This window comes from Galeopterus variegatus, unplaced genomic scaffold (genome assembly GCF_000696425.1).
Source record: "Galeopterus variegatus unplaced genomic scaffold, G_variegatus-3.0.2 Scaffold649, whole genome shotgun sequence".
NCBI lineage: Eukaryota > Metazoa > Chordata > Mammalia > Dermoptera > Cynocephalidae > Galeopterus > Galeopterus variegatus.
Genome location: NW_007726760.1, coordinates 318,750 through 344,359, shown reverse-complemented (window position 1 = coordinate 344,359; position 25,610 = coordinate 318,750). Strand labels below are relative to the sequence as shown.

Genomic DNA, 25,610 nt, shown 5'->3' with positions numbered 1-25,610 from the left:
TTGCTTCAGTGTATTTTCTTTTTTTTCCTTTTTGTCTTTTTTTGTGACCGGTAACGGGATCGCAACCCTCGGTGTCGCGCCCGTACCGCGACCGGCAACGGGATCGCAACCCTTGGTGTCGCGCCCGCACCGCCCTCAACCAGTGAGCGGACCGGTCTCTATATGGGATCCGAACCCTCGGTGGGAGCGCCGCCGTGCTCCCAAGCGCCACACTCTACCGAGTGCGCCACCGGGCCGGCCCTTCAGTGTATTTTCTTTTTTTTCCTTTTTGTCTTTTTTTGTGACCGGTAACGGGATCGCAACCCTCGGTGTCGCGCCCGTACCGCGACCGGCAACGGTATCGCAACCCTTGGTGTCGCGTCCGCACTGCGCTCAACCAGTGAGCGGACCGGTCTCTATATGGGATCCGAACCCTCGGTGGGAGCGCCGCCGTGCTCCCAAGCGCCACACTCTACCGAGTGCGCCACCGGGCCGGCCCCCTAATATCTTTTTTAAAAGTTGTGTCAGCTTGGGCCGGCCCGGTGGCGCACTGCTACAGTGCGCCGCTTGGGAGCGCGGCGGCGCTCCCGCCGAGGGTTCGGATCCCACATACAGACCGGCCGCTCACTGGCTGAGCGAGGTGCGGGTGCAGCGCTGAGGGTTGCGATCCTGTTGCTGGTTCCGGTCCGGTCCGGGCACGACAGTGAGGGTTGCGATCCGTTGCCGGTCACGAAAAAAGACAAAAAGGGAAAAAAAAAAAAAAAAGTTGTGTCAGCTTACACTCCAATCAGCAGTGTAAGAATGTTCATTCCTTTATACTTCCATTACCCTGGATGTATTATCAATCTTATTCTTTGCTAATCTAAGAAATGAAAAATGAATTGTTTTTATTTGAACCTGTTGTAAATGAATTGAATATCTTTTCATATATGTATTGGACTTCTAATTTTTTTCTATCAGTTGTGCATTTGTAATCTTTTTGCCTGTATTTGTATAGCTTTGAACATACATTTTATATCTTGTAGGCAACTGTTTGTTATATATATTGCAAATATTTCATCAGATTTTGTCTTTTAACTTTGTTTATGGCATCTTTTGCCATACTATTCAAATCTGACAGTTGAGTGAATTTAAGAAAAAATTTTATTATTATTATTTATTTATTATTTTTGGGTGTGTGTGGTTGACCAATACAGGCATCTGAACCTTTGGCCTTGGTTTTATAACACTGTGTTGTAACCAACTGAGGTAACCAGCCAGCCCCAGCTGATGGAATTTTAAATTAGCTTTCTACTTTCATGGTTAGTCTTTGACTTACTGAAAGGATGTTTTGCATCTTGAGTTTGAGTTCTCTTTTGTGGTGTCTTCCTTGATTTTTATACTCTAAGGTTTCTGTTCTTGATTCAGTGTTTAGTGCTAGAGGTCTACAAATTAGAGTTTCTAGTTAACATTCTGTGACCGTCTGGTTGCTGAATGATCTTGGGACTTATTCCAAAAATAGTAGAACTTGCTTTAAAGTAATCCTTAATAGATTTTATACTAACCATGTCTTGAATATTATTTGTCTTCTTTGGAAAGATGAGACAGATCATTTCAATGAGAAATTAAGGGTTTCTTTCTCATCGCTTTAGTTTATATGTATATTATATATAATAATATTGATCCATACTAGGTATAAGCAAACTTGCTAGTAGTTTAGATTTCTGGAATTATGCCAAGTACACATCAAGAGGCTATTGGGTTTTATTACAGAAGTCTGCGTCAGTTTCTTGTCATAAGTGTACTGTTTTTATAGGTCTTGTATTAGGATGCCTTTTTTTTCTTTTTGGCTCCTGGTCAATGTGGGGATCTAAACCCTTCACCTTGGTGTTATAACACTGCGCTCTAACCACTTGAGCTAACAGGCCAGTCCCTCAAAGTGCTTTGAGATCTATAAATAATTTAATGACAACTTTGGAGAGTAAGTCGTTCCCCCGCTCCATGTCCATATTTCCCATTTTGGATTAAATGGAAAGGAAAAACTGATTTCATAATGTTATATAATATTGTAGTGTATGCTGTTTTTAAATGCTAAGCTGGAAGAGTTAGTTCTCCAAATCAGTGCTTCCTAACTTTTTTTTTTTTAAATGCATTAGTAGAAAATGATAATGTTTTCCTGGTACACCGGGAAGAAGAGGCTCACAATAGGAGAGTATCCGAGGTCTCTCATTGCTCAAGGTCCTACATAGTTGACCCAAGGGCGAGGGGAATCAGTATCTTGGCAGACTTGTAGTCCATATTTGGAACTGCCACAGAACACTGGAGAGCTCTTCTGTAAATAGATTCAAGTTAATAGAATTATAAGGAAGCTTAGCTACCAGTCAGTGCTTATTTTACATATTTGTGCCTTTTCTTTTACCTTTTTTTAAAAAAATTATTTATTTATTTATTTTTTGTGTGGCTGGCCAGTACAGGGATTGAACCTTGGACCTTGGTGTATCTTTTACTGTTGTCTTGATCTCCAGGTCATTGTAAATTTTATTACTTTTTTCAAAGAACTACTTTTGCTTTAAAGAACACAATCGAATGTTTAATTCTATTTCCTGAACTTCTTTTTTTTGTTTTGTTTTGTTTTTGGTCCTTTTTGAGACTGGCCGCACCGCACTCAGCCAGTGAGTGCACCAGCCACCCCTATGTAGGATCCGAACCCGCGGCGGGAGCGCTCCTGCGCTCCCAGCGCTGCACTCTCCTGAGTGTGCCAAGGGCTTGGCCCTTATTTCCTTAACTTCTGCTCTTACCTTTCTTACTTCCTTCTACTTTCTTTAGGTTATTTATTTATTTATTTATTTATTTAGGCAGCTAGTCGGTATAGGGATCAAATCCTGGACCTTGGTGTTACCAGCACCACACTCTAACCAACTGAACTAACTGGACTGCGACTCTTTGGGTTTATTTTGCAAGTTTTAAAACTTCCTGAGATGGATGTTTGGCTTATTAATTGTCATACTTCTTTCTGGTCTCTTCATTTAAATCTATAAAATTTCATCTTCAAAATGTAGCTTTGGGTTTATTTTGCAAGTTTTAAAACTTCCTGAGATGGATGTTTGGCTTATTAATTGTCATACTTCTTTCTGGTCTCTTCATTTAAATCTATAAAATTTCATCTTCAAAATGTAGTGCTTTTAGTTTCATCCCACACTTTTTTGTTTTTTTTTTTTTTTTTTTTTGGGAAAATTCTCCAGGCATTGGCTATGGCTATTGCTGCTTGCTGCTGCTGCTACTCCTTTTCCTGTTCTTCCTTCTCCTCCTCCCTCCCCCTCCTCCATGCAATGTTGACATACAATAAATGCACATATTAAAATGTATAATTTGATAAGTTTCAACATAAATACAACCAGGATAATGGACATATCCAGCACCCCATTTTCTCATGCCCCTTTCTCATTCTTCCTCTTCCCCGCAACCCCATCCACAAGCAACCACTGATCTGCTTCCACATTTTTTGATTATAGTATTTTTATCTTTCAATTCTAAATATTTTATGTTTTCCGGCCCATGGAATGTTTAGAAATACCTGGTGATTTTCTAATTTTCTTTTTCTTTTTTTTTTAATACTACTGGCATCTAGTAGTTTTCTTTTTCTTTTTGATTTCTTATTTAATTGTGTTATGGTCAGTAAACATTCCTTTGGACTTTAAGATTTGCCTTATGGCCCAAGGTATGGTCAGTTTTAAAATGCTTGTGTTACAGTGGTTCTGTAATTGCTGAGTGTAATGTTTTACATATGTCTTATTAAGTCAAGTTTGTCAATTTTGTTTAAATCTTTATTCCCAATTTTTATTTCTTTTTTGGGAGAGGGGTGGTTGGCTAGTACAAGAATCTGAATCCTTGATCTTGGTGTTATAACACCATGCTCTAACCAACTGAGCTAACCAGCCAGCCCCCTTATGTTTTAGATATACCTCATGCAAATGGTACTTCCCCCGCCTTAGATCCAGTGTGAAAATTTTTGTCTTTTAAATAAATCAGTTAATCCATTCACATTTAATATAATTACTGTTAATTTGGCTTTAAATCTACCATTTTATTATGTGCTTTCTCATATTCTATTAATTTGAAATTTGAGGGTATTAACTGATTATTTTACCCGTCTCCTAGACAATACACGAATCTTAGAATATTTAATTTCACTAATCTCCCTTCTGACTTACATGCTATATTGTTGTGATGTAGCTTAATTCTCTTATAAGTGCATTTTTATTTTTTTAAAAGCTGTAACATATTATTGTGTTACACAGTATAATATTCATTTATATTTACCCAAATATTTACTGTTTTTATTGTTCGTTATTCCAGCATTCCTTCTAGAATCACTCTCTTTTTTGCTTGAAGACTATTGTTTGTAATGTTGTTTAGTATGGGTCTGTTTATGGCAAAGTCTGTTTTTGTATCTTTGAGCAAGCATATCTTTGCTTTACCTTATTTTTTAACATTCACTTTAAATTCCAACTTTATTGAAGTATAATTTACATACAATAAAATATATTGTGTTAGTGTCTATTTTCCAGTTCAATGAGTTCTGACAGATATTTGCACCAATTTTAGTTCATTTTTAACAATTATTTTTGTGACTATAAAATTCTAGATTGGCAGTTATTTTCTTTCAACACATGGACTATTTTATCCACTGTCTTTCTCCCTCCATTGTCGCCCTTGAGAAGTCAGCTGTCTTCCCCAACCTTCCCTACCTCAGCAGCTTTTTTTATGTTCTCTGTCTTTGACTTTCTGCATGCAGTTTAACTATACTGTATATAGTTGGATTTCTCTTTATGTAGCCTGCATAGGATTTAAAGGGGTTGGTGAATCTATGGCTTAGCATCGTTATTGGTTTTAGAAAGGTCACAGTCATTTTCTCTTCAGATAGTGCTTCTGCCCTATTCTGCCCTCTCATCTCCCCTCCTAGGATGACAATTAAATGTATATTTGGCTTTCTTACAATATCTTCCATTTTTCTTTTCCTCCTTTGTATTTAAAAAATTTTTTTTGTTACTATGTGCTTTGTTTTGGATCTTATATTCTTGTATGTTTTACAACACACTAATTCTCTCTCCAGCTGTATCTAATCTACTTTTAAGATTGTCTATGAAGGTATGTTTCTGATTGTTTCATTTTTTTGTTATTACATATTTAGTTCTAACAAAACTGTAGCAAGGATTGTTTCATTTTTTTGTTATTACATATTTAGTCCTAGAATTTATTTTTCCAAATTTGTTACAGTTTTGTTTGTTTTTTGTTTGGTGTTTTGGGTTTTTTTTTAATAAAAAGTAGCATTACATCCCCTGCCAAATTTTTTAAGCTTGGGGTTTTATCTTCTTGAATGTAGTAAACAGGTGTATGAATAGTTTACTAAAGTCTAGGAGGTCCTGTTTTATTTTTTTTCCTTATTATTTAGCTCTTTTACTCAATTTGTGTTTTCCACTGATGTGCCAAGTTTTGTTTAATTGAATGCTGGATGTTGGATTAGGAAAATTATGTGCTCAAAATAGGAAGGCATTATCTTTATCTGGAGAAGATTTTTGTTTGCTTCATCTTATGTTCACTAGTACTCAGGGATCATATTTTCCCAGTATTATGGCTTCACATTTTCTTTTCTTTTTTTTTTTTTTAAAAAAGACTGGTAAGGGGATCTTTTTTTTTTTTTTTTTTTAAAAAAAACTGGGAAGGGGGACTTTTTTTTTTTTTTTTTTTAAAAAAAACTGGGAAGGGGGACTTTTTTTTTTTTTTTTTTGTCCTTTTTGAGACCAGCTGCACCGCGCTCAGCCAGTGACTGCTGTGAGTGCACCGGTCATCCCTATATAGGATCTGAACCCGCGGCAGGAGCGCCGCTGCGCTCCCAGCGCCACACTCTCCCGAGCGTGCCACAGGCTCGGCCCAAAGCCTTTAGTTTTTATAGGCCCTGTATTGCAACTTTTGTTCCTGGGGCCTAGCAGACTCAGCTTCTAAGACATCTCTGGTAGATCAGCAATTGACCCCAGAGCAAAAGTGGCCTAGAATGCAAAGCTTCCTCTTTCTGGGATTCTATCCTGTTCTTCATCTTGACCTCCTTATCTTGTTGCCCTTTTGGGGTAAGTGAGAGGGGGAATTTGTTTGGATTATATACTCCATCATTACCTGAAGTAGAGTTCATAATTGTTCTACAGATGAAGAGACTGAGATCTCTATAAAGTGCAATTTGACAATATCAGTAAAAATTACAAATATACATACTCTCTGACCCAGCATTTCCATTTCCTGGAATTTATCTTTCAGATTCCTTCACATATGTACAAAATGATGTGAGATATATACAGGGTTGCTCATTGCAGTATGGAATTCCATTTAAATGTCCATCAGTAGAGGACTGGTGATATGATAACTTTATTCCATGGAATATTATTTAACCATAAAAAAATGAGAAAGCCTTTTATGAACTGATTTATAACAGGTTGCAAGATAAAGTACAGAATAGTTTCTCATAAGATACTACTTTTATATTAAAAAGGAAGTATGGTTGAATTGGTACTTCAGATATTGGAATTTTTAGAAGATTTTATGTCTGTATCCCAGTATAATGCCAGGGCAGAATCTATTAGAGGTTTGTATAGGTGGCATAAGCAGTAACAATTTTGGCAGACTTTTTTTCTATTTCAACTTTTTTTTTTCTTTTTTACATCTGGCTGGTTAGGGGATCTGAACCCTTGACCTTGGTGTTATAACACTGCGCTCTAACCAACTGAGCTAATCGGCTAGCCCTAACATTTTTTTAATGTGGTCTCCTGGGTATACAATCTTGTACTTTCCCTATTCCTTATCTGTCCTTTTCTGTGATGAAATTTGGTCATGTATAAGGGGGAAAAAAAGTGTTTCATGACTTAACTAATGATTTATCTTTCTTTTTTTTTTTTTTTCTTTTTTTTTTTTTTTCTTTTTTTTTTTTTTTCTTTTTTTTTTTTTTCCTTTTTTTTTTTTGTCTTTTCTCGTGTCCGGCAACGGATCGCACCCCTCAGTGTCGCGCCCGTACCGGACCGGGACTGGCAACGGGATCGCAACCCTCTGTGTTGCCCCCACACCTCGCTCAGCCAGTGAGCGGGAGCCGGTCTGTATGTGGGATCCCAACCCTCGGCGGGAGCGCCACTGCACTCCCAAGTGGCGCACTGTAGCAGTGCGCCACCGGGCCGGCCCAATGATTTATCTTTCAATACAAGGTTATCATGCTCAAATTTTAATATAGGAAGACTTTTTTTTTTTTTTTGGTCGCTGGCCGTTGTGGGGATCTGAACCCTTGATCTTGGTGTGGAAGACTTTTCTAATGTGGAGAGTGCGTGCGTGCGTGCGTGGGTGTGTGTGTGTGTGTGTGTAGAAGGCTAACATTAAAAAGTTAAAGTGAGGAAGAAGGATTGCTGTTCTAAATTTAAAACCTATTTCATCTGCTTTATCCTGGTGAAATACCAACTTTAGTTAATTGTAAACTTCCTTTTTAATATAAATGGGAATGGGAATCTTATGAGAAACTGTGCTTTTTTTTTTGTGACCGGGAAGGGGATCGTAACCCTTGGCTTGGGGTCGCCTGCACCGCGCTCAGCCAGTGAGCGCACCGGCCATCCCCATATAGGATCCGAACCCGCGGCCTCGGTGCTCCCAGCGCCACTGTGTGCTCCTAGCGCCGCACTCTCCCAAGTGAGCCACGGGTTTGGCCCATGAGAAACTGTTCTGTACTTTATATTGCAACCTGTTATAAATCAGTTCATAAAGGGTTTTCTCATTTTTTATAGTTAAATAATATTTAATGGAATAAAGTTATCATATTGTCAGTCCTCTACTGATGATGAATATTTAAATGGAATTCCATGCTGCAATGTACATAACCTCACATCATTGTACATACCTCACATCATTTTGTACATATGTGAAGGTATCTGAAAGATAAATTCCAGGAAATGGAAATGCTGGGTCAGAGAGAATGTATATTTGTAACTTTGATTGATATCTTCAAATTGCACTTCATAGAGATCGTACCAGTATCCTCCCGCTTTTTAACCAAACACCCTAGTCAGCACCATATCTTCTCAGATTTTTTGATATTTGTTAATCTGATAGGTAAAAAATGGTTATTGTAGTACCTTTACTTCTTCAAATCATAAGATTAAGAATGTTCTTGTTTATTTTCAAAACTGTATTTTCCTTTCTATAATGTCTATTTGTATTATTTGTCTATTTTTAAATTGGATTGTTGCTCTTTTTTTAAATAGCTTACATATTTTGTTTGCAACTAAGCTTCTTAAAACTATATACTGAAAATGTAACAGAGAATCATGTTGCAGTTTTTGGTTAGATTAAATTCAAAGACATTCATTAATAAGGATCTTTGAATGTGAATATTCCAAAAATTTCTCTAAGCCATCTGATCCAAACTGTCTCTGAATATTACCTTACTTGAGAAGTTATTGGCATATATTTGAGTTAAACTCAGAATTTTCCAAAATAAGCCCTTATTAAAAAAAACTATTCTATATTCAAACTGAATCAATATTATAACGTTTTTTCCAGAAACAATAATAAAGGAAACAAGGCATGTTGTAAATGTGGTTCTGCGTAAGTCACATTAAAAAATGAATGTATACTAGGCCGGCCCCGTGGCGCACTTGGGAGAGTGCGGCGCTTGGGAGCGCAGCGGTGCTCCTGCCGCGGGTTCAGATCCTATATAGGGATGGCCGGTGCGCTCACTGGCTGAGCGTGGTGCGGGTGACACCAAGCCAAGGGTTGCAATCCCCTTACCGGTCACAAAAAAAAAAGACAAAAAAAAAAAAAAATGAATGTACACTTAACTTTCACCTCCTCAAAACAGAGGCTACTTTCTGTTCCTTGGCCTTGGAATTGAAAATAAGATGAACAGCCTATAAGCAACTTCAGGCAGGAGGTTGCTAGAACAAAGCACAAGCAGTTGAACATGGACACCTCAAAAGAATTTGGGGAACCTGACCCAGGGATCCAAATTCTATTTTTAATAACTGATACGAAGGTGAAGTGGCTCCTTCCAGGTAGCAGTGCTGCCAGGGTCTGGCCCAGCCGTGTTCTCACTTATGTTATGCTCCCAAGCAAACCCTGATTCTCCTGCTCCAGAGAAGACCTTTTCCCTGTAGAGGTTGTTTCCAGGCATCTCTTTGATTGTATGAAACAGGTGAGCACCGACTCCATGTGGATATTTTAAGGCTTGGAGTCAAAGTATTTTTTGTGTCAGTGGTCCATTTCCATTTTGTTCTACTTTCTCACCACACATCTGTAGATCTAGGACTGAAGACCTTTGTGATACCATCTTAATCACATTTAATGTCCATCCTAACTTATGATTCATGTTCTGTGCCAGGAAACAGACTCTGTACTTAACAATAATACATACACATAAAAAAAAAATCCACTGTTAAAACTTATATGGTCACAAAACATTAGTGATCTTCTGTAGACCAAGCAAATGTTTTTAACCATAATTGTCATATATCACATTCACAGCCAGAATCTCCAAGATCAGAAAAAATTGCACAGTACAAATAATAAAATACATGTGCATGCATATACACACACACTCACACATCTCTTAACAGAACTGTTCTTGGGGAAAACTCCATTTGCTGAGTGCCGCTGAAAGCATATTTTGCTAAACTGCTTTAAGTTTTTATCTAGAAAATCTATCACAGCTGTTTACTGGGAGAGCAGAAAAGAAGGATGCTTATGGCAACCAGAAAGTTGTAAGGTCTTTCAAGTTATATAAAAGGGCCTACAGAAACCTTTAAGTGTTCTCAGGATGGAAAGTTGGAGCTGAAATGTGTGATATTAGACTAGTTGCAAAAAGTGTGCAGCAGCTATCTCTTAAGGTCAAACCAGGTACCCATATATGAAGAAAAGCTTCAGGATACATGTTTGTTGGCCTTGTCCCATATCGTCATATCGTCCCATAATCTTGTTGTTGTTGTTGTTGTGTGGCTGGCCAGCAGGGGGATCAGAACCCTTGCCCTTGGTGTTATCAACACCTCTAATTGGCCAGCCCTGATTGTATAATCTGATCATATGTGAATTTTACAAAAGATTTATATTGTTCTGCCAGTTTCTCATTGAGGATTTGTTCATACTTCTCCCGAATTTTATCTTCATAGTCTTTTAAAAGATGCTCCCCTATTCCAACTTGTCTGAGGGTAAAGGTGGGCTGGTCCTTCTTGGAAGGTCCAGGAGGAACCTGGAGAACTAGATGCTGTGAGTGCTGAGGAATGACGCTGACTTTCTGAAGCACAAGCTTCACTCTAATTAAGACCAACTTCTAAATGTCTACGCCTCTGATAAGGACTGTATTCTTGTTTTTTGTTTTGAAAATTTTGCTCCGGAGTTGGAAGGCACTGCTTGCTTCCAGGCAGAGTGGGCTGCTTGTATAGGTTCTGCGTCTGCAGTGACAGTGGCGTAGTGGCTTGGCGGGCCTGAGGCCCGGAATGGGGCTGGGCAGAAGGCGCACTGCGCCGCCACTTGGGGAACCTGGGCTCAGCAGCACCACCTCAAAACCCACGGGCCACTTCAGAGTCTCCCCGCACGCCAAGCCGCCCAGGGGCCAGGGGCCAGGGGCCAGGGACCAGGAGCGGACGTGGTGGTAATAACTGCGGCCTAACCTCTGGCTCCTTAGTGGGGCTCACAAGCCGAATCCGATTGTTGCCTTTTTTTAACTGATTTTTTTTTTTTAATGTTATATGTAAGGGAAATTAACCTTTTTTCCATCATAAGAATTGCAGTGGTTTTCCCACAGTTTGTCAATCGTCTTTTGATTTTGTTTATGGTCATCTTATAATGCCGTAGGGTTTTTTTGCATTAAATCTATTTGTATTTTTTATGACTTCTGGGTCTTAACACATGTTTAAGAAGGGTTTCCCAGACAGAGATTATTTTAAGAAGCAGTATCGTTACAGTTCTATTTTTTACTTATGCATCTTTGTTCCTTCCAGAATTTGTTTTGATATTAGGTATAAAGTTCGGATCCAACTTAAATTTTTGCTCCATTTGTGGAATAATCTATTTTTTTTCCACATCCAAAATGTCATTTTTATCATACCTCAAATTATACATGTATTTGATTCTGCTTTTTACTTTTTTTTTTCTTTTTTTTAAAAGATGACCGGTAAGGGGATCTCAACCCTTGACTTGGTGTTGTCAGCACCACGCTCAGCCAGTGAGCAAACCGGCCATCCCATATATGGGATCTGAACCTGTGGCCTTGGTGTTATCAGCACCGCACTCTACCGAGTGAGCCACAGGCCGGCCCTGCTTCGTACTTTTTGAATCTATTCTATTGAACGGTGTTGTATTCCTGAGTTTAGTTCCATTTTTATGATTATTGTAACTTTGTAGTCTAATGTTTTAAAATCTGATGGAGCAAGCCCTCTCATTATATGTCTTCTTTAGAATTCTCCTTATTTATTTTATTTAGTTTTCCTATTTGAATATTATAGTCAAACTGTCCAATTATATTTTTTAAAAATCTTGTTGGTATTTTTATGAGGATCATAAGATATTTAACTTAGAGAACTAACAACTCTAAGTTGTATTCCTAATTAATAATATTATTTACCTTCTCATTGTTTGTCTTTTGTGTTTTAAGATTTTCTTCATTTTACACAATTCTTATTAAATATATTCCGAGGTGTTTTATACTTTGTGTCGGTAGTTTGAATTGAATGGAGTCTTATCTTCTAGTTATGAGGATGTATGGAGCTTAATTTCTCTGTATTAATTTTGTATCCTGCTACCTTACTGAATTTTTTTTATCATTTGTAATAGTTTTTCAGTTGATTTTCTTGAATTTTCCTGGCAGATAGTCTTATAACTTGCAAGCACTGAACTTTCATCTACACCTATTTTGTTAAGAGTTTCTATTAAGAGGGGCTGAAGAACTTTTATCATGTATTTTCAGGGTCTATGGAGATAAACTATTTTTGTCTCAATTTTTTTTTTTGTGACCGGTAAGGGGATTGTGTGTCTCAATTTGTTACGCTGAATTAGCTTAATTGTTTTTGTTTTTGTTTTTGTTTTTTTGTGACTGGCCAGTCCGGGATCTGAACCTTGACCTTGGGGTTGTAATGCTGCCTTATAACCAATTGAGCTAATCGGCCAGCCAGCTTAATTGTTTTTAAAACAACTATAAAAAAACGTTTTCGTGTTAGTATCCATCTGTTTTTAGTGTGATCCCCTCTCCTTAAAATTTTTTAACCTTCTTATTTTGAAAAATATCATGTATATAAAAAAAGTGCATATAGCAGTTGTACAGCTTAATAAGTACTGCAACCCTAAAGACCTCTCACATGCCCCTTTCCCTCCCCAGAGGTAACCTTACTATGACTTTTGAAGTAATACTTTTCTTGCTTTGCTTTATAGTGTGACAATGTAAGTGTGTATCCGTGAACAATTTAGCTTAATTTGCCTGTTTTTGTACTATATATAAGTGAAGTCACATAGTAAACATGGTGTGATTTCTTTCACTCAGTATTAAGTTTTTAAGATTCATCCATGATGTTTGTGAAGTTGGAGTTTATTCTTTTTTTTGTCACTGTCCTTCATTCTGTTATTGGAATATACCAAAAATGTATTTTTCTTTCTCCCATTGATGGACGGACATCTGGGTTGTTTCAGTTTGTGGCCATTATGAACGGTGCTGCTGTGTGTTCTCTTGCTGTACAACCTGGTGCACATAAGCACACATTTCCATAAAGCGTATATCTAGAAGTTGAGTTGCTGAGTTAATAGATGTTTCTTCAGATTATACCAATTGCCTTACCACCAGGGGTGTGAGTTCCAGCTAGAACCACTTGGTATCTTCAGACTTTTTGCTGTTAGCTAATCTGGTGGATATGTAGTGATATATTGTTGAGGTTTTAATTTTTTTATTTCCTGATTTTAATGAGGTACATTACTTTTAGATGTATATATGTTTACTGTATGTGTATATATACTAATGTAGGATGTATGTGTTTGCTATAACGTGATGTTTTTATCCAGTTTTCTACTGCTTTCTAAGTCTTTTTCCTATGATTTAAAGGAATTTTAGAAATTTATCTTCTGGATATAAACTCTGCCATGTATATGTTACAAATATCTTCTGCAGCCTTACTCTCCTACTAGTGCCTCCTATAGAAGTTCTTAATTTTCATGGGGTCAGATTTATCATTTTTATCCTTCATGGTTTTTGCTTTTTATGTCTTAGATTTTTTTTTTCTCTACCCCAACATCATGAAAATGTCTTCCTGTATTATCTTCTAAAAGCTTTATTGTTTTGACTTTCATTACCTACTTCTTAGATATGGTAGGTCCAAGCCCAGCTTTTTCTCCCCCTCAGTGGGAATTCTGTTGTTCCCTGTAGCATTTATTAAAAACATTATCTTTCCCCACTGACCTACAGTACTCCCTTTGGCATTTCGCATAGTAGTAATGATACTTTTAATATCTGTTGATTAAGAAAATTATGGTTTTTAGTCAACTTAATATGAGTTTAGTAGTACTTTAAAATAGATTTGGAGCAGTGTGAAGAAGAAGGGAGAGAAAAAGAAAATAGCTTTGATTTTTATGAATACCAGTAGTATTTAAATTTTGAGAAAAGTGTGACCTTCAGTGTCTAGATAATGTTTCTATGCTTGCATTGTTAATGCAAAGGATTGGAGAATTTGTGAGACCTACAAGAAGGAAACTGTTGTTTATTTATTCTTTATTCCTTATATTTATTGCTTTATGTAGCATAGTAATGATTGAATAAAATGTTAAATTGAAATATAAGATCATAAGGGCACATTGACATACTTGGAAAATTTTTATTTAGGAAAAACAGTGATCTAGATTTTATTTAATAAGAAAGCAGGAGTTATCTTATAATTACTGATTGTGTTATTTATTGATAATACAAATTGGCTTTAACAATAACTGTGGGGTCCCTCATGACTGTGTGCTTGCCAAAGAAAAGGCATTGTATCCCTCTTGAGGCCTGTTGTGTCAGAAGGGGAGATCAGAATTGACAATTAAGTGACAGAGCAGGAAAGGCCAGCAGAGAGGATGATAATTACAATGAATAAAGTAGGGTAAATTTATGGAAAAGACTAAGGAAGCTGAAGCATTTATTTCATAATTCTCCTGATATTCCTTGTGGAAGTGAGCAGGAATATTTAAAGGAAGCATACTGGACCAAATAGCATGTCTGCACAGATGTTGAACAGAAAACTAACTGTATTCTGGAAGAACTCACATGAGAGAGGTTCTGAAATTTTGGCAGAAGCTAAGTAGAACAATAACTAAGAGTGCTTGCATTCTTAGTTAGAACACCTTTTCATGTCAAGGGCTGTTATTTTTCTGGAAAGACTGGCTGATTGAACAAACAAGATGAGCCACTTCACCTTCTGTGTTCTCTAAGGATGAGTATAGTTTTTAAATTATGGTTGGCCTAAATCCTAAAGACTTAGGGAAGAGAGCCCCTTTATCAATAAACCATACTTGAAAACCCAGAATAGGAACACATATTGTCTAGATTTATTTGTTAAGTGGGCCAGCTGTGGAATTTTGGCCAGGATCAAGGATCATTTTTAAAAAGATTTTTAAACATTTCAAAACATTTTATTTATTTGTTTGTTTGTTTGTTTGTTTAAAGATGACCGGTAAGAAGAAAAAAAATGACTGGTAAGGAGATCCTAACCCTTGATTTGGTGTTGTCAGCACCATGCTCTCTCAAGTGAGCTAACTGGCCATCCCTACATAGGGATCCAAACCCATGGCCTTGTTGTTATCAGCACCACGCTCTCCCAAGTGAGCCACGGATCCTAACCCTTGATTTGGTGTTGTCAGCACCATGCTCTCTCAAGTGAGCTAACTGGCCATTCCTACATAGGGATCCAAACCCATGGCCTTGTTGTTATCAGCACCACGCTCTCCCAAGTGAGCCACGGGCTGGCCCTTAAAAACATTTTATAGTTAATATACACATGATACCAAATTCAAAAGGTAAAAATTATATACATTACAAAGTAAGTCTACCTTTCCCTTCCCCCACCTCCCAACTCTGTGGTGATTGAGCTATCATTTTGTTACATATCCTTTCTGAGTTTCTGTGCATTTACCAACATATATATGAATGCATATGTATATATAGTTTGTGCTCATGAATGATAGCAAATTGTGTACATGTTTCTGAACATTATTTTTTACTTATAGTCAAAATTATATCTTTATTACTTTTTTAAGTGAGATATTTAAAAATCAATTTATAGGTGTGTCTTGTTATAAGAAAGCTGCAGGTCTATGCTGTTGTGAGTAAACTTTTAGTCAAAAGTGAATCTATTGTAATCATTTTGAGTATAAGATTTCTGTTGTCATGGTTTTATACATGCTATAATTATAATCAAATTTTACCTCTATCTAATAGACTACTAATATACACACTCACTCGTGTATGCTTCTGCCCAAATATATATATATTTATATCCATAGATTTTTAAATACCAGTTATATTTAAAAGAATCTTTTTCTTAAATGTAGCACTCCATGGTAAGTAGTTTCAGCAAGAGCCATTATTTAAACATATATAGTAGATTAGATATAGTTGAATTAATAAAGAACTGTGTTAGGTATGTTATGATCTAGAAAAGAGTATTTCTTAATGATCATAGCTAGGTACTGTGCTAAGCATTTTGCATAGAGAATATTATATTTTCAAATAACTAAGTAAGTAATGATATAATTTTAATTTTATAGATGTGGAAATACAGAGGCTCAGAGAGTTGAATAATCATATATGCCTGATTATAAGATTCTCTCCTTTTCTTCCATTTAAATATATTTATTTAAGTTTTTGGTCAAGGTTTGCCGATTAACTCAGTTGGTTAAAGTGTGGTGCTGATAACACCAAGGTCCAGTATTCAATCTTTCACCCGGCGATCCCGTTGCTGGTTCCGGTCCGGTCCGGGCGCGACACTGAGGGTTGCGATCTGTTGCCGGTCACAAAAAAAGACAAAAAGGAAAAAATAATAATAATAATAAAATTGGGTGTCTTTTTATTATCGAGTTGTAGAAGTTTTTATGTATTTTCTGGATAGAAGTTCTTTGTTTCATATGTATATATATTTTCTTCCAGTCTGTGGTTTGCCTGTTCATTTTTTAACAGAATCTTTGATAATCAAAAGGATTTAACTATTGATGATACCTAATGTATCAAATTTTTTCTTTTATGGTTAGTACTTTTTTTGTTGTTCTCTATATATTTGCCTGCCCGAAGCATATTTAGCTTTTCATTCTGAATATCTTGGGACTTTATTGTAGGCTTTGACCTCTCACTGCTATGTGATAAATGGACTATAAGGCAGCAAGATAGAAACAGACCAGTTAAGAGGATATTGTAGTGGTCTAGGAGAAGGATAATGATACATTAGACTGGAGCTGTAGTGGTGGAGGCATTGAAAAGTGGTCTGGGGTTAAAGGTTGTAGGCCATGGAATTTGTTTATTGGATGTGTGGTATGAGAGACAAACAGACATGGAGGGAGATGGGATGATTCTGTATTTTTGGCTTGAGCAACTGGATAAGTGGTGGTACCATTTGCAGAATATCCAAAACTGATTGACCAAGGTTGTTTTAAAGGCTATGTTCAATATAAAGTAATTGGAAGAGTTCCCATAATACAAGAGACTTTTTTTTGTCTTTTTTCGTGACCGGCAACGGATCGCAACCCTCAGTGTCATGCCCGTACCGGACCGGAACCAGCAACGGGATCGCAACCCTCGGTGTTGCTCCCGCACCTCGCTCAGCCAGTGAGCGGCCGGTCTGTATGTGGGATCCGAACCCTCGGCGGGAGCGCCACCGCACTTCCCAAGCGGCGCACTGTAGCAGTGCGCCACCGGGCCAGCCCACAAGAGACTTTTTAAAAATTCAATTATATGGCTGTTTCCTCTTTCTGAGAGAGACTTTTGGAGGGAATTTTGTTCTTTTTTGTACACATGTAGTATAGTTGGTTGACATGTACATTTGGAAGCATATGCTATAGAATGGAATCTAGCAATACAACACTTGATTGTTCCTATTTTAACTGCTATTCTTTTGCATTTTTCTACATTTCTTGTCAGTTTGAAGCTTTTTCGTGAATTTATGAAAACAAATTGGCTTTAGTATGCTTTGTTGGAGACAGTCTTCAATCATAGTACCTCAGAGCTGCCACAATGCCATCTTATATCTTAGTAAGGAACATTCTTAAGCATTGAGGTAATTCTCGCTTTCCCTTTAGGCTAAGTATGATTCTGTTCTTGAGAATCAGGTTAGAGCATATCTTGAGTTTTTGCCAGTAAAAGCCATTATTGTTCTAGAGATTTCATTAGTATTCTATCTTTTCCAAATCTTGGATTTCTGTTCACATTTAGGGGCTGGCTTTTGATAGTAGAAAGAATTATGGCAATAGGAATAGGCAGGGAATTGAGTTCTAGTCTAGCTATGTTACCTTAGGCAAATCATTAACTTTTACACACCTTATTTTCCTGAACTATAAAATGAGGAAGTTTTGATTAGAGGATTGATTAGGTTTCTTTTTTTGAATCTGAAATTATAGTTTCTTATTGGTTTTGTAAAGATTTTGACTTTGTGGAGACGCGTGAACCACAGTGATATTAGAAACATTTGAAATCCTATCTTTGGGTGATTCATAAAAGAAAGGAAGAATGTGGGCATCTTGCCTGGCTTATAGAGTGTTATTTAATCTGAATCATTGCTACCCATATCAGACTTAAGCCTGTGACTAATAAGGCTCTCTCTCTCTTTTTCTGCCTTCCCTCTCCCCACAGCTTTATTAGGATATATTTCACATACAATATAATTCATGCATTTAAAGCATACAGGGCTGGCCGGTTAGTTCAGTTTTTAAGAGTGCAGCCTTATAACACCAAGGTCACAGGTTTGGATCCTTGTACTGACTAGCCATCAGGAAAAAAATAAAATAAATAAAGCATAAAGTTCAGTGGTTTTTAGTATATTCACAAAATTTTCCAGCCATGCTCAGAAACAATTTTAGAACACTTTCATAACTCCAAAAAGAAAGTACTCATTAGCAGTCACTGACCATTTTCCTCCAACCTCCCCAGGCAACCACTAATCTACTTTCTGTCTCTGTAGATTTGCCTATTTTGGACATTTCACATATATATATATGACCATTAGTGTCTGGTTACTTTAACTTAGTATAATGTTTTCAAAGTTCATTCACATTGTAGCATGTATCAGCACTTCATTTCTTTTTATTATTGAATAATATTCAATTGTATGGATATACTGCATTTTATCCTTTCATCAGTTGATGGGCATTTGGATTTTTTCTACTTCTGGACAATTATAAATAATGTTCACATTGTAGCATGTATCAGCACTTCATTTCTTTTTATTATTGAATAATATTCAATTGTACGGATATACTGCATTTTATCCTTTCATCAGTTGATGGGCATTTGGATTTTTTCTACTTCTGGACAATTATAAATAATACTCTTATGAACTTTGTGTATAAGTTTTTGTGTGGATATCTGTTTTCATTTCTCTTGGGTATACCTAGGAATGGGATTGCTGGGTCATATGGTTAACTCTGTATTTAACCTGAGGAGCTACCAGTGGTTCAGTGTGGCTGCATCGCTTTATGTTCCCATAAGCAATGTATGAGAGCACTGCTATTATTTGTCATTTTGATTATAGTCATCCTCCTGGGTGTGAAGTAGTATCTTGTGGTTTTGGTTTGTGTTTCCCCGATGGTTAATGATGCTGAGCATTTTTTCATGTGCTTATTAAGGCTTTTCATTTGGGATGAGTTGGGATGTGGTTGGAAGTAGGTTTATTTGGTTCTGTGTGTCAAATAAGCATCTTAATAAAGAATCAGTCAAACAAGTAGTCTCTTACTCCTGGTAGAGAGTTAATAGAAGCCTTAATTTAATCTGTAAACACCTGTTTTCATCTTTTTTATTTCTGTAAAATTTAACAACAAGGAATTTTACCAGAAGTGGGTATGGTTTATATCTTAGTTTGAATTGTTACTTATCTTTTGGTTGGCAGAACTTTCATTGATGTTATCTTTAACACTGAAATCTTGGCAATTTGCTAAATCTTTCGAATGTTCACGAGTAAGACTGAAACATAGAAGCAATATCATAGTCACAGAAGGATGAGAATGAAACATGTCTGGGAATCTGATAGAAAATCTTATCACATTTATAATAGCCCTGTTTCCCTTACGTCACCAAAATTTTGTGAATTTATAAAGAATGTGTAATTATTTTTAAGGAACATATTTGACTGAGGTCAGTAGCCTAAAGTAGGTTAATTTGAAGCAAAACTCTTTTTAATAGGAAGTTAATTTACTAAATTAAGAATATTTAGTTTTAATACAGATTTTGCTCTTGAAAATGTTAATTGCAGCAGTCTGGATTTGTTCTTATCGGTCCAGTCAGATTTGTGAAGTAATTTTTTTTCCCTTTCCAGAAATACATGCTACAGGATTTAACTATCAGAATGAAGATGAAAAAGTCACCTTGTCTTTTCCTAGTACTCTCCAAACAGGTAAGAGCTGAAGCTTTTGTAAAATATTGTGATAAATAATGATATCTTACTTCTTCCAAAGAAATTTATTGTGTGCCATTTTTAAAATCGTTGTTAGCAGATTAAGTATCAAGAAAGAGCTTTTTTTTTTTTTTTGTCCTTTTTGAGACCGGCCACACCGCGCTCAGCCAGTGAGCGCTGTGAGTGCGCCCGTCATCCCTATATAGGATCCGAACCCGTGGCGGGGAGCACTGCTGCGCTCCCAGTGCCACACTCTCCCGAGTGCGCCACGGGCTCGGCCCAAGAAAGAGCTTTTGAAAGAGAGATTCGTTGCAACTTTTGGGCCATCAGAATTTTCTTCTAGGGAAGCTGGGCTTCCTAAGAAAGCCTTCCACCTCCTGTCACTCTGTATTCATTTAAACAAACAACAACAACAACAAAAAAAAACAGACCAAAAACTAAGCATCATTCTACTTTAGAATTCAATGCATTGTTTTTTTCAGCTTGTTAAAAATGCATTTTACCTAGCTCCATCTTCTTTTATTGATTGAATCAAATTCCTGGGGAGAGTGCTCCACAAATGACTTTGATGTACAACCAGAGATTAGATAGGTCTTATGTTAGTGAAGGCATAGAAGGAAAGATTTGTTGATATATTGCATTGTTAGGTATAAAAACACAAAGAAAATAGAAGACTTTCTGACCTTAATGTAGTAGAAGAAATTATATACAAATAAATTGGTAGAGCACTAAGAATAAATGAGCAAATGAAAAGGAACAGACTAATTCATGAGGATGAAAATGCAGATGATGAATAAACACGTGAAAAGATATTTGACCTCCTAGTAATGGGAGATATCAAAACAACAGCTACTGATATACCAGTTTTTGCCTATTACATAAACTGAAGTAAAAAAAAAGGATTCCTGATGACGTGTCTACCTTTGATATTACTGTGGGAATATAAATCCATGTATTTTTTAAAAATGTAGTCTGGGGCCAAACCCATGGTGCACTCAGGAGAGTGCGGCGCTGGGAGCGCAGCAGCACTCCTGCTGCGGGTTCGGATCCTATATAGGGATGACCGGTGTGCTCACTGGCTGAGCGCGGTGCGGCCGGGCTCAAAAAGGACAAAAAAAAAAAAAAAAAAAAATGTAGTCTGGCAGTGTGTATCATGAGCCTAAATATGTTCATGTCTTTTGACCCAGCAATTTTTCTAGTAGAAATATAAGTTAAGGAAAAAATCATAAATACAGAAAATGCTTATGCCCAGAAGTGTCAATTGAGACATTACTTATGGTCGTAAAAAATTAGAATTAATATATTTGTCGAACACTAAGGGAATTATTAATTATGACATCTATATAGTGAAATATACTTAGCAATTAAAAGTGAGGTTTGTGAATTCTTAATAACACTGGAAAGTTCTTATTATAATATAAAATTGTAAAGCAGTATATAATTACATATTCAGGGAATCATATCTCTAAAATGGTACAAATAAAATGATGTCTGGATTATGTCTGGGTGTTGACATAATTGGTGATTTTTATTCTTATTTATACCTTTTGTCTGGTTTCCAAAATTTTTATACTGATAATCTATTGCTTTAATATAAAAGGATTTTTAGAAAAAATTTCAATTGGAGAAATTTTTTTTTTTTTTTAAAAGATGACCAGTAAGGGGATCTTAACCCTTGACTTGGTGTTGTCAGCACCATGCTCACCCAGTGAGCAAACCGGCCGTCCCTATATAGGATCCGAACCCGTGGCCTTGGTGTTATCAGCACCGCACTCTCCCGAGTGAGCCACAGGCCGGCCTGAGAAATTTTGTTTTTTATTTCAGTGCTTTTTTATGTATGATTATTATAAAAATAAGGTTTTTTTGCCATGAACATGTTTTAAAACATGCTGAAGAATGTAATGTGAAAATTGAGATTCTCTCTCTTTGACCCCTTTCACTTGCATTGTCTGGCAATCCTTTCAGAAATATTCTATGTATGTATAAATGTATGTGTACATTTTAACCCACAAATAGGATCACACATCTCAGTGGCTTACAACAAATATTTCTTACTTACACATGGACTATGAGGATTGCTGAGCATCTGCAGTCATATTATCAACTTTATTGAGTTCACAAGTCTTCTTATTTCAGGATCTATAGTGAGCAGCCACTGTCTGCAGCATGCTGTTCCCACACTTGGCAAAGTGTGGATAGCAATTACTAGATATTTGAGAAAAGCAACAAATATAATAGGAATATAGGAAGTTGGAAGTGGCAAAAACTACTCAAAAGAAGGTTTCAAAAAAATCTTAAAACTAATCAATATCCTTAGAGAGTTAAGAGAAGATATTGCATTCATTAAACAAGGACAGAATAGAATGCCATCAAATAGTAAGAATTAGAGTAAGATAACTTCTGGATATTAAAAAAAAAAAACAGTAGAAGTTTTGGAAGATGAAATTAAGGAATCTTCCAAACAGTAGGAAAAACAAGATATGGAAAACAGAAAAAAGAATTTTTTTTTTTTTAAAGATGACCGGTAAGGGGATCTTAACCCTCGACTTGGTGTTGTCAGCACCACACTCTCCCAAGTGAGCTAACCGACCATCCCTATATAGGGATCCGAACCTGTGGCCTTGGTGTTATCAGCACCACACTCTCCCAAGTGAGCTAACCGACCATCCCTATATAGGGATCCGAACCTGTGGCCTTGGTGTTATCAGCACCACACTCTCCAAGTGAGCCATGGGCCAGCCCTTAAAAAGTTTTAAATCTGTATCATTATAGGCTACATTCTGTGTTCACACTTTGAAAAGATTAGAAGTCAATAGCAAAAGAGAAACAAACAAAAATCCCTTCTTATATATTTGCAAAAATTATACTTCTGAATAGTTAATGAAGGGGCTGGCTGGTTAGCTAAGTTGGTAAGAGTTCAGTGGTGATAACACCAAGGTCAAGGGTTCAGATCCCCATATCTGCTGCAATAAATAAATATAGTCAAAGACATATTGGGCTGGCCCGGTGGTGCACTGGAGAGTGCGCCGCTTGGGAGTGCGGCGGCGCTCCCGCCGAGGGTTCGGATCCCATGTGGAGACCGGTTCCCGCTCACTGGCTGAGCGTGGTGCGGGCGCAACACTGAGGGTTGCGATCCCGTTGCCTGTCCCCGGTACGGGCGCGCCCGTTACTGGTCAGTAAAAAGACAAAAAGGAAAAAAAAAAAAAGAAAAAGAAAGACATATTATGGATCCCCATACTGGCCACAATAAATAAATGAATAAATAAACAAACAAAGTTCACCAGGCAAGAGTAGACAAAAACTCCTAACACAATAGAAGAGATGAGTGATCTTCAAAAAGTTCATGGAAATAAGAGCTCAGTGTTATAATAAGGTCAAGGGGTCAGATCCCTGTACTAGCCAGCCACCAAAAAAACAAAAACGAACAAAAAAAACGTTCAGGGAAAGACTGGTATTATCTTTTTTTGGTAAGCCAACCCACAAACATTATTTAAGAAAAATCAGTATTGTGTATAGTGTATGCACTGTCATATGAAGAAGAACTAGAAGGCAGTTAATTTATAATAACAAATGCTCTTCAAGCTGTAAATGCTCAAGCACAGTATAGTTATCCCTTGGTAGATTGGTTACAGAACCCCCCTGCGGATAACAAAATTTTCAGATGCTCAAGTCCCTGATATAAAATGGTAACCTCTGCATGGCCTACCTTTTTTTTTCCCCCCGTCTTTATTTTTGTCAAGTGAGAGTACTGGGTTTGTATTTTAGTTCTTATGTTCAGAACTAAAAGCAGTGAAACCACTTTCACTGGTAGTGAAGTTGGGTGGCTCGTGGGGTGAAATGAGAGCTCTGATATCTTTGTCCCTAGGATTACTGATTCCAGCTTCCTGGGTATCAGTGGAGACAAACCATCTCTGCCATATTATCTTTTACTTCTATTTTGCGAAAAAAAAAATTTTTTTTTTTTGTGACCGGTAAGGGGATCGCAACTCTTGGCTTGGTGTCACCTGCACTGCGCTCAGCCAGTGAGCGCACCGGCCATCCATATATAGGATCCTTAACCCGCGGCCTCGGCGCTCCCAGGGCAGCTGCACTCCCAGCGCCGCACTCTTCCGAGTGAGCCACAGGGTCGGCCCTCGTGTAAACTTTTTGAAGTAACCTTGTATATGTTATACATACACATATATATTGAATGCTTAATCTGTGCCAGGTTCCGTTTTAGGTGCATCAAAAATATTAATTTATTTAATCTTTTCAACAGTCTTATGAGATAGATTCTATTATCTCTACATTATAGATAAACTAAGGCACAAAAATGGTTTAATTAAATAACTAAGGTCACATAGCTAATAAGTTGTGATTTAAAGCCAAGCAGTTTAACTCAAAAGTCTGCACTTCTAAAACGTGACATTATGCTGTCCTTTTACTTTTTAAATTAAATATTTCAAAAACATAACAAATGTATATAGTTTGAAATTCAAACATTATGTAGTGAAATTTTGTTTGCCCTTCTATCCTGTTTTCTTGTCAGCACTACTCATCAGAAGCAACCAGTTTGCTGTGTATCCTATTAAAACTATACCATGCTTTTGTAAGCTTATATGTATATACTCTTTAAAAACACAGAAGTTATCATGCTATACATAATTTCCTGCACCTTTCTTCTTTTTCCCTTAATTGTATATCCATTGGAGGTCATTTATTATCAGTATGTAAGAGCTACACCATGTCCTATTTACAGCAGGATGTGCTAAATGGTGAAGCCATATTAGCAGAGCAAGTCTGAGAAGATATACTGTAAATCAACATAAAATTTTTAAATTTTTAGCATATAACAATATTTAGCTAATACAACAAATAACTGATATAAGTATTAAAATAAGAAATTTATCAAGTGTGATTATGTTGAATTATTGAATATCTATTAATATCTGAAAATCATTGGCTTTCACATTTTCGTGAGGTTTTCTGGGTTGAAGTTACCCAGTCATTCTTTCCTTTAAGAATGAACTTCTGAGCTGGCCCTGTGGCTCACTCGGGAGAGTGCAGTGTTGATAGCGCCGAGGCCGCGGGTTCGGATCCTATATAGGGATGGCTGGTGTGCTCACTGGCTGAGCGTGGTGCTGACAACACCGAGCCAAGGGTTGCGATCCCCTTAACCGGTCAAAAAAAAAAAAAAAGAACTTCTTATCTTTTCAAATTTTAACAAATTGCATAAGTGGTCTATCTAATAATGGAGTAAATATTGAACATATCTTAGGAGGACATTAGTAACCTTGTGTTTAACCTCAACAAGCTTAACAATCTTGCCAACTAATATATGCTAAGTAAAACATCTTTTCTGAAGTTGACACCATTCTAGCATAGTGGTTGAGTTACCATAATCATTGTCAGATCTAACAACCTCAGAATCAGTGGTTAAGGGTCCTGTAGAGTGGTATTTATATTGAGAAACACTAGTAGTTCCTAGCATTTTGAAGAGTGACAAACAGGTTAATAAGTGATAACAGAAAGGCAAAGACCTTTACTTTCTTTTTATATGAATTAATGTTGTTAATTTTAAAGCATTTAGTAGGCTGAATAATTTCTTATTATTAACATATTTCAAGATCTACAAAAGGTTTTGCATTTAAGGTTTTTGGTGGAAGTCCCAATTTTTTAGTTGTTTAATTTATAAATGAGTTTATGTTTTAAGTTTTACTACTCCAAACAGATAAATATTGCATACACTGGAATTGAAATAAAGTATCTAATTTGAGGAAGCAATGTAAATTGTGTGTGTGAATAGGTATAAAATTAGACAATCTAGCAATCAGTTCATTAATATGGTGTAAATTTGATAAGAGAAATTTATCAAAAAGTTATTTTTATCCTACTCATCCTAAAATTCTACTATATTACTAGTAAATACTTTGTAATTAGTTTCATATAATGTAACACTAAATTTATTAATGATTTTTAAAAACTTTAACTTGTGTTTTGTTTGAATTTCAGGTAATAACACTTTCCAATACTTTGTATTTTGTTTAG

General features: G+C 36.7%; 1 protein-coding gene across 1 annotated transcript in view; it reads left to right on the top strand.

Annotated features, from left to right (window-relative positions):
* Nucleotides 1-25,610, top strand: part of NPEPPS (aminopeptidase puromycin sensitive) — a 79,981-nt gene that overhangs the window by 18,346 nt on the left and 36,025 nt on the right. Inside the window, exon 2 of the mRNA XM_008570974.1 lies at nt 19,506-19,583. Coding sequence (XP_008569196.1) covers nt 19,506-19,583 — 78 coding nt within the window. The remainder of the gene's footprint in view (nt 1-19,505; nt 19,584-25,610) is intronic.